This window comes from Beta vulgaris, chromosome 7 (genome assembly GCF_026745355.1).
Source record: "Beta vulgaris subsp. vulgaris cultivar EL10 chromosome 7, EL10.2, whole genome shotgun sequence".
Classification (NCBI taxonomy): Eukaryota; Viridiplantae; Streptophyta; class Magnoliopsida; order Caryophyllales; family Amaranthaceae; genus Beta; species Beta vulgaris.
In genome coordinates, this window is record NC_079208.1 from 40,053,374 (window position 1) to 40,063,373 (window position 10,000).

At 36.3% G+C, this 10,000-nt stretch overlaps 1 protein-coding gene across 9 annotated transcripts in view; it reads left to right on the forward strand.

Moving 5' to 3' along the window:
* Positions 1–3,317: 3,317 nt before the first annotated feature.
* The window catches only part of LOC104899425 (hypothetical protein), a 15,870-nt gene continuing 9,187 nt past the window's right edge, over positions 3,318–10,000 (forward strand). For 3 of the 9 annotated variants that reach the window (XM_048648681.2, XM_048648683.2, XM_048648687.2), the window contains exons 1-13: positions 3,336–3,749; positions 4,664–4,726; positions 5,066–5,174; positions 5,249–5,315; positions 5,431–5,527; positions 5,616–5,678; positions 5,770–5,829; positions 5,948–6,052; positions 6,380–6,490; positions 7,561–7,665; positions 7,815–7,925; positions 8,003–8,190; positions 9,741–10,000. The exon at positions 9,741–10,000 is cut by the window's right edge and continues 12 nt beyond it. In XM_048648681.2, coding sequence (XP_048504638.1) covers positions 3,630–3,749; positions 4,664–4,726; positions 5,066–5,174; positions 5,249–5,315; positions 5,431–5,527; positions 5,616–5,678; positions 5,770–5,829; positions 5,948–6,052; positions 6,380–6,490; positions 7,561–7,665; positions 7,815–7,925; positions 8,003–8,190; positions 9,741–10,000 — 1,459 coding nt within the window. In that variant the 5' untranslated portion in view covers positions 3,336–3,629. Of the gene's footprint in view, positions 3,750–4,663; positions 4,727–5,065; positions 5,175–5,248; positions 5,316–5,430; positions 5,528–5,615; positions 5,679–5,769; positions 5,830–5,947; positions 6,053–6,379; positions 6,491–7,560; positions 7,666–7,814; positions 7,926–8,002; positions 8,191–9,740 lie in introns of all 9 variants that reach the window. The other 6 variants (XM_010686615.4, XM_048648685.2, XM_048648682.2 and 3 more) reach the window with 5 other exon arrangements.

Here is a 10,000-nt window from a genome sequence, read left to right on the forward strand (position 1 = left end):
CTCGTGNTTTGGGGGTGTTGCAACAATGAAATGAAAAGAATCGAGAAAGTTGATCAGTGTTTTGACTTGTTGCAGAAATGGCGAGCTCCTTGCCTTCTTTTGTTGTGAATAGTAAATTTTCGAAAATAAATAATTTTCGAAACTGATTTCGGAATCATTTTCGAAAATAATTTTCGAAATCCATGAAACAGTTGTCCAAATCCACGAAGGAGGAGAGAGATTAAGAACAGCAGCAAAGGGAAAGGATATTCGAAGGGGTAGGGGTGGGGAGGGGGGAATTATACGAGGGTGGTGGGGGAGGGGTGGGAGGCTACGGGGGTGGTGGGGGAGGGGTGGGGGGAGGTGTTGGTTGGGTGGTTAAGGTAGGGGTTAGGTGCTAGGATTAGGGATTAAGGGTAGAGTTAGAGAGTTAATTAAGATTATAGGGTTAATAACTAACGAAAACTTGACACCATTAGTCATTAAGGGCATTTCGTGAATTTTATTGAAATAATAAGGGTACCTGGTGCATTTAAAAAAAAAGAGGGGTGCCCTATGAAGTTTGGAAAACCACAGAGGTACCTGATGAAAAAACCCTTATTTAAAAGCTGATTATATTTAATAAGTTAATTATGTTTCAAATATTCTTATTTTATTTGAGTTGGAGTATGAATATTCATTTTCATGGTCTGCAAGGAATACTCATGAAAGAAATCTTGTGCTTGATTCTTGTTGTGGTTCATTTATCATAGTTCAGTATATGCTTACCTGATCAAACTGTTACGTGAGCTAGTGGTTTTGCATCAACATATGCACTAGTAATTATTTGGTATACAGAACACTTCTCTCAAAGAACTTGCTGAATTGAATGCCTTTTCAGAATTGATTGCAATTATGCTAGTAACTTTTCATTGATTGTTACTGGGTGCAACTACATCAAGACGATTCTGAATCCTTCTCTAGTTGTGCATTAAGATGTAATGGTAATGTGTTACCAGGATATGCTTACCTGATCTATTAGATATTGATTGTTAGTGAGTGCAACTACATCAAGACGTTTCAGAATCCTTCTTCATTTATGCATAAAGATGTGATGGTAATGTGTTATCAGAATATGCTTACCTGATCTATTATTTATTGATTGTTACTGGGTGCAACTACATCAAGATGTTTCTGAATCCTTCTTTAGTTATGCATTAAGATGTGATGGTACTGTGTTATCAAAATATGCTTACTTGATCTATTGATTTCTAATGTTCAATACTTGCAACATTTACCAATTATGTATTTAAATGCTGACTCATCCTCTGAGGTTGTTTTTGCTAGTTATAGACTGACAGTACCTTAAGTTCTTGCAACTTCTGCGGTACCTAATTTGGAATTACATATAGATTTTTTCTTCTTTTTTCTTGTGCTCCAAGCATTGTGGCGGTTCTGTGTTAAGTTGCGCTTTTTCTCTGCCACTCACTGTGTGTTTTGCGATATGTAGGAACAATGAATTCAAAAAGACAAGGCAAAGATCCTATGGGTCCTCCACGTAAAAGGGGATAAGTTGCGTGGAATCATCAAATGGATGTGATTCTTACTTCCACGTTATATGAGCAAATTAACGAAGGGGACAAGGGTGATGGGGATATCAAGTCCCAAGTGTATCAAGTCGTGGTGGACAAGTTAAGGGTTGAATTAATATATATGTGACTGTAGATCGTGTTAGGAATCGAATTAGGGTTTGGAAGAGGCACTATGCTACTATTACTTAAATTCGAGCTTACACGAAATTCAAGTGGGATGAAGAAAGGAGGATGGTGGTGATCCCTGTAGAAGAGCTTAATGAATGGAAAAAGTATTGCCGGGTATGTTATTTGGGTTTTGCAATTTATCGTATTAGTGATTAATATTACAAATTTGCAAGCTAGTCATTTTCTTCTGTCCGATAATTTGTGTTCTAGCTGGTAGTAAAATTTTAGCTTATCATGTGGAATTGCACTTATCTTGCAGTGAAATGATTATGCAATTTAACTATTGCTATTGTTTAACGTACATGAAAATCCTAATGCCTCTGGATACTTGAACAAGTGTATTGATAACTGGGACGATATAGTTACTTTGTTTGCTTTGGATATAGCAGCCAGTGATGGGGCTGAGCAACACGAGGAGTTCGCTGCTGCTATGGACATTGAAACTGAAGGAGGGAGTACATCGAAGACTTCTTCCGAAGGTTCAAACAAGAAGCTTAAGAGAGATCGTCTAGCAGATACTGTTAGTAGTTTTGCAGATTCTTTCAAAGAGTATGTGAGTAAAGCGCAAGGTCCTTCGAAACCAAGTTCCCAAGAGATCTACAATGTAGTCTCTAGTGTTCTTGGGCTTTCGGGTCAACAAGTCCTTCAGGCTGTGAAGAGGTTTATGAACGGGTCAGTGAATGAGGTCGATATGCTAAAACATCTACTGGAGGAGCAAAAGTTAGGCTGAATTTTATTATTGTATTAGTGATTAGTAGTTTTATTTCGTTGGTTGTAGGATCAAATTAAATTCTAAACTTTAGCTTGGTTCGCTAAATAGTATTTGAATTTGAAATTCAAGATTTGAAATTCTATAAATTCCCAAACAGTTTGTTAGAATTTGAAATTCCAAATTCCAAATTCTTAAGTTTCCCAAACAGTAGACTTGGAATTGAATTCCATAAATTGAAATTCTGAATTTGAATTGTACTATTTGAAATGAAATATGGGTATCTAAATGCAACCTTAAGGTATTATTTTCAAACTAAAACCTTTTAGGTAGTGTTTGGGAACATGAATTTCATTTGAAATTATGGAATTCAAATGTGGAATTCTAAATGATGGATTTGCAAATGACACGGTACTAGGAGGAATTTCAGAATTCTAGTTATTAACCCCATTTTGTCATATGTTGGAATTGAGTCAAATCCAATTCAGATTCTATATCTTTCCCAAACAGATGAATTGGTTCAATTCAGAATTTGCAAATGAATTCCACATTCCCAAACATACCATTAATTTTCTTTTTACTTATCACTTTGTGACATGAACTTTTCAATTTCTTAATGGATAAAAATATAAAAAGTAGCAAAATGAATTATGAAATTTAAAAATAATAACATATTTGTTTATTGTAACTTATCCGAAACATCATCTGGACAAAAAAAAAGTTAAAAAATTAAAAACAGAAAACGATAACAAGCCAACCTCAGTTCACTATTTTTTTGCTTAAATGCTTTGCCACGTAGGCATCTCTTTGGCTTAAATGCTTTGCCACTTAGGCATCTCTCACGTGCAAAGGCACAAGTGAATGAATTATATTGAGTGGTCATTGCATAAATAGACAAGTACAAATCAAAAATCAGAGTTGAGAGCAAAAAAAAAATCAGTGAGAGCTGGAAACAACGCTGCAAACTGCAAAGGCGGAGACCAAACATAAAAAGAGAGAGAAAGTGAGCGGATTCATCACTCAACAACACTTCATCGACTTAATTTCAATTTCATTCGCGAAGATTCATATTTCTTCATCGAAATTCAGCTGATTTCGTAATTGTTTTCATTGAATTAATTTTTTTTTTTATTGTTGTTGTGGTGCTGGATTTTTTCGGACAACTTACGAAGAACTGGAAACCCTAGAAATTTCGATTGAACATGGAAAATGGTGGATTGTCGGAGAAATTTGGGGAATTAAGTATAGAAAACGCAAAAGATCATAGTCTTCTTCAGGTTATTAAAGCAGTCGAAGTTGCTGAGGACACCATTCGCGAACAGGTTCGTTTTTCCATTCTCTCTCGTCTCTTTGTTGTTGATTTTCTGAATTTCATTATTGAGTAGTAAACTTTGTTCAGAGTTTCTTTCTGTTACAAAATGAATGTTGAAATGGGTATTTTTTGGATTTTTGGACCGAAGAACTTGATTTTGTTGCTATATTTGCCTGTATCGTGAAAAAAATTGACGCTCAACATTTTAGGAGTCTCTAGTTTGGTGGTTGTTTACTTGTTTGTTAGTTAGATGTTTATTGTGATGATTGGAGTATGAGAATTGTGAAATGTGCTTGTTGGGCCTATTCGTTGGATGCCGGTATACATGGTAGAAAATTTAGAAAAGATTCAGGATAGGAAGAAAGGAGGAGAGGATCAATTGTTTGTTAAATCAATTAAACACAAGCGAATAGGAAGTCTTGATTGTACAACAAATGCTAAATTCTCATAATTTTACAATAGAAACTCTGTTTCCGCCTGTTCTTTGAGGAACATATCAAGCTTTGTCAATTATGTATACTCTTCATTGGGAGCTTTGTGTTATAGGCATTTTAGCAAGTTCATTTCATTGCATTCGGTATTGAATGTGTCTATGTTAAAAGGTCACAAGTTAACCCAACTTCAATTATGTGGGGGGTAAACTTTAGGGGAGTAAACATTGGACCTCCAGCTTTCCCTTCCTGGTTTTTGTAGAAAATCTATTCCTGGAATCTGCTTCTAGGCAAGTTTATTTCACAGAAGGAGTGAACTCATGATTTAATATTTCTTGACTAGTAGTTTTTGTTAATGGATTGTTAACACTTGCTAATAGTCATTTGCAAGATGAACCATAAACTGTGTGGATATCTTTCTCTGTTAATTTGCTTGGTACCTGTGAGTTTTTCGATGTCTGTTTTCTTGAGTTGACACGACTTTGTTTTACAGTATGAAGAGAATAATAGGTTAAAGGCAGAGCTTCTGAAGAGAAATCAGGAACTTGAAAATCTTGTGAGTATTAACGGCAGCCTAATCTTGCTTGTTATAGTTACCTGCGAATTTCGTCCCTTTTTCTTTGTGGATTGCCTTTTGTTTTAAGTTTTTTAACATGTCTAAGCAGAAATTGTTTCTGAAGTAATGTTGTGATTATAGACTCACCATACATCCATTTCGACTTTATTAGCATTTCTAAAGTCAATATATTGCTTTCGTTCTTTTTCCTTAACGTCTATGCTCCCCAGTCCCCAGGCTTCCTGTGTATCTTCCTTTGAAACATGCAAGGTGATCTTCCTCCCTCTTCTGAAAGGATTTGATAAGTTGCATTTGTCCCCTCTTCTTTCCTTTTGGCAGAAACTTGATAAGCCAATAGCTCAGATATTTTACTCTGGTAATTCGTCCGACGAACATAGACAGGGAACTAATATGGTCCATCAAGCGGCTCAAATATATGATACTTCAGGTACTGTCTCTTCTTCAACATATAATGCACAATGCAGACGATTTGGAGTAATGGGAACTTAAAAACACTTCCAGGTGGCCAGACTGCAGAAAATGCTACCTTCTCTCATCCCGCGTCACCCGCATTATACTCTCCTGGCAGGTATCTCATATTCTCATGTTTGCTTCGAGGCTGAACTTATGATTTTTGGGTTTTAGTCAGTATGATAGCCAATGAGGGATTCTTAATCTTTTGCTGTTTACTTCCTTTTTTTAAGGTTCTCAAAGGATGGACAATATGATCCCAGCAATGGTCCTGTACAAAGATTGATGCAAGTCACTGAATCAAATAATCATAACAACCTTTGGAAGCAGGTTTCACTTTTCTGACTACTTTCCTACTTTCTAGTGTCATCCATATGAGATTGAGTTGCACTTACGCCAAAATCGTTTCAACCTGAAGATTAGGGAGCGTGAAGAGGAGATCATTCAGCTTCGGAAGCATCTAAATGACTATTCCATAAAGGTATCTCGGCTTTGGATTATGGACTGATTAAATCTATTTCCATATAATGTACAGTGATTCTTGTATTGATCTATTCGTTTTACTGCTGTAGGAAGCCCAAATTCGCAATGAAAAATATGTTCTAGATAAACGCATTGCTCATATGCGAATGGTACAAACTTTATCTGTGACAGTTTTTGATCTAAATATGCCACTTTGTGGGCCTTCTGGTCATAAAAGGTCCTTCTGGGTGGATATGACTGAAGGCCACAAGTTCTTCTTAAATGTAGGCATTTGATCAGCAGCAGCAAGATCTAGTTGATGCAGCATCTAAAGCTCTTTCTTATAGGCAAGATATAATAGAAGAGAATGTACGCCTAAGTTATGCTTTACAGGTAAAGTCATTGTTTGAAATATACTCTCTTTTTTTCCTGATAGCTGATAAATTTTGATCCATGCTTGAATATAAAGATCACATGTGGCTGTCTTTAGATCTAAGATATGTCTCATGTATGAATTCTGATGTTTTGGCTTTTATGGCAATATATTTTTGCTTGATCCTTCCATTTGCTGTGTTTATTACGTCGATCTACTGTTATTTGATTGAAATATATTGTAAGTCTTGGAAGATGGAATACTCGCACTTTGTGTATCAGTTGTATTGGTTTGCTAAAATTGTCCTATTTGCATATAGTGGGCCTGACACGCCATTGCCTTTTCAGGACGTGCAGCAAGAGAGGACAACTTTTGTAACATCTTTGCTGCCTCTTCTTGCTGAATATTCTCTTCAGCCGCAGGTTTCAGATGCCCAATCAATTGTTAGTAATATCAAGGTTCGTAAGAGTTGTCTTGATTTTCATTTCCTATTAATGGTAGCTTATATCAGCTGAATTTTAGGAATTTTTTGGTGTTAGATTTACTTGGCTATACGTGCCCTAAATTGTATAGATGCTTCCCATATTATTAATGGTCCATAGATGCTTTCCATAACAGTCATGGCATTTTCGTAATTTATTAACTTTGCAAACTTGTTCCCGGTCTCTTTAGTTTAACGCAATTTCATTTACTTTGCGACTGAAATTTACTTTTACTACTAGCATTAATAACAAAATTTACGATCGTTTATTTTTATCAAAAAGATTGTAAAGTTTGTTGTCAATGCTAGTACTTAATCATTTACTTTAGTGCTCAAAGTAATATGGGACAGAAGGGAAACATGATTTCCCACTCAACATCTATGTTTCGTGGCCCCAGTTGAAGTTTTCTTGAAAGAAAATTATAGTAAAAACAAGATGAAAGTTTACCATATCAAAAGTGTGTGCAGAGAGAGATTGTAGCTTGATTTCCCAAGCCTTTTCTCTTTATGACTGGAGCCTGAACAGAGAACCGCATGGAACTTACATCCTTTGGAGTATGCCTTTGACTGGTCCAAACAATATGTGATAAGCTATTAGCTTGAAATTCTGAATTGTTAAAAGAGTGGGTATGTAGGGTAGGATATTTAAGTTTCTCTACTTGCAATTTTCTTTTTCTTATCAACCTTTAGAATGTAAACTCATTGAGAGGCAAAAGTGTTGTACAGCTGCATGTTGGGCATCACCTCTCTCTCTCTCTCTTGCCTTTTTTCTGGCTGTTAATTTTATACATGCTTTAACGCCTTCATGATTTTTCCTGTACCTCTTGTTTTTTTTGGTGGTATCTATCTTTGTTTCCCTGGGCAAGCCATATCTTTCATACCCTTTGATAATTGTCAAAGCGTTAGAATTGATCGGAATTTCCAATTTAAGGTCGTGTGATTAAGTTACTATCTTATATGTAGTTTGATTGTGTGTGTACGCATGTGTCTGTAGTTCCTTTTTGTTCAATTTCTCTTGAAGGGTTTTGTGGAGTGTTGGATTGGCAGGTAGGTTTAAGGTGTCTCCTTCTGCTCAATACTGATAGTGCCTTTCTTTACTGGCTGCTGCAGATCTTATTTAGACATCTGCATGAAAAATTAAATATCACTGAGGTAAATCTACCCCATTTTCCGTGTGCCTCATCATTTTTCTGTTAGGCTATACTTCATAGTTCATAGTATTATGAAGTATTTTTAGTACCTAGTTTAATTACATATATTAGGGTTGTCTGATGGTCTTTTGTGTCTTCTTGTGCTGTCAGGCAAAGTTAAAGGAGTCTCAGTATCAACTGACACCATGGCGTTCTGGTGGAACTAGCCCAAATTTTGCTGCACAATCGCCTGAAGATCCCAGTGATGCAGCATTTGCTTCAGTATGATCACCTGTCTGTATATCACATATTTCATTGTGTCGTCATGCTTTTCTTAATTTCTATGCATTTTTTGTCAGAGAAAAGTTGGGCTTGAACTTGTGCCTCGTCCGTCATATTCTCCTGCAAACATGGCAAACTCTGATGGTCAGATTGCTGCAGATTGGAATTCTAGGGGGCAGCATGCTGCTCAAGCTGGTGCAACTACTGCTGTGTTACAGAATGCAGAGTTAGATAATATGGGGAGGTATTCACCTCTAGTTAGTAGGTGAGCCTGCTCAAATGAAGATTGCACTGAACATTACAACCATCTCTCAAGTTGGTGGGTCCTGTTTTCATTTGAAAAATTTGTTGGTCGATTTCAGGGAATCTCTGAAGTAAAAAATATTTCCATTTGTGTTTGGTTTTGCAAAGTTAAACACTTAGGTGCTAGATAGATGAAGATTAATGTCGTATATGAAGTGAATTTTCTGGTGTTTATATTGCTTTCTATAACCCCAGCGTCTACGTCAGGGTGCTGAATTCCGACCGCATTTCCTTGTCGGTGCCGCAACCTAGAGCTTTTTTAAGTCTCGCAATTATGATATACAGCCGAGATTTGTGAACACTGACATCCACAAAACTTCATTGTTGCCCCCGAAAGTGGTTCCAAGACCATTATCTCAAATTCTCAATCATGACCACTTGCGACTTTAATTTGACTCTACGCTTAAGAATGTAGATTAAGTAATGTTTAAAACTATTGCTTTAATTTCTCTTGAGTTTCCTAAAAAGGATAGATTTTTTTGCAATTTTTCGAGCACATTTTTTTATGTATTGGGGGTGTTCCTTGCGGCACTTCTTATCCCTTTTTTCTTTGTACTAGGAAGTATCTGCGAGAACTCTTTTCATGTGTTTGCTTCTTAAGGAATATCCACCTTGCACTTCCAGATGCAAATATTGATTATCGTCCAGTTTTACTCTTTGCTATATTTCTGTTAGCTGCTGCATTGCCTTTTTAAAGAGTTGGTATTCTGTTAATAGTATCATTGTTTAGGAAACCTGCTCTTTTATACAGATTTTAGAACACTCAACTTAGCTACTTTTTTTTGAGGGAATATTTTGGTTCGGATAAGGCTGCATAGATCTGAACCTTCCTTCTCATTCGCCGGAAGAGTAATCCATTAAACTGGGCTATTTGCTGAAACTATTGCTTTGTAATCTTCCAATATCTTTGATTTTATATCTAGAAATTGGACAATATTCTACTCCTTTGGAAGAATGAACTTCAGGATTAGAATTCCCTTTAGAAACTAAGAACCATTTAATTGATGCCTGATAGGTTGTGTGGATTGTTTGCTCATATGCGCAAAGTAGTTGTAGTCTTCCTTACTTACCCTATCAAATTAAGAAGAAAAAAAGGGGTAAATGGAAAATGCAGCTTTATAGTAGTTGGACACCAAAAGTTTTATGTTTCATAATTTTGGATATACTTGAGTGCTATGTATCATATCGCTGAGCTGATTTAGGGGGTTCATGTTTTCTTATAGTTATTCTATGAATTTTGACAGCTTTCTGGACAGAGAAACTTCAACCACAATCCACTGTGAAGAAGAAAAGGGGACCATTTTTCTATTGGTAGAAGCTATCTATAGCTGCCAATGACCTATAGTTGCATACACATATTGTAATATGTTGGTGCAATATGTGTTTTTAGTTTTGAGCTTATGTTTTGTGAATATCTTACAGTTTCTTTTTGATACTTCTAGGTTAGTGATCACGTTACCTCTTACCTACTTACATTGTTGCGGTAATCATATAGCTGTCATTTGATCTCAGGGATTTAGATGTCCATGATGCACCAACACAAGCTCCTGTCAGCCATGAGGAAATGCAGATTACACATAATAGGCAGGTCAAATTTAAAGATCCCGTCAGTAGTTCTGAGCTATATGGAGCTGCTGCAGAAGGGCAACATAATGAGAATGAAGATACTGGGACTTGGGGATTGGGGACATCTCCTTATTCCAACACACTTGAGGATCAAAATTCATCCTATTCCCGATATCTTCAACCAGTTCCTGAAGAACCTTCATCAT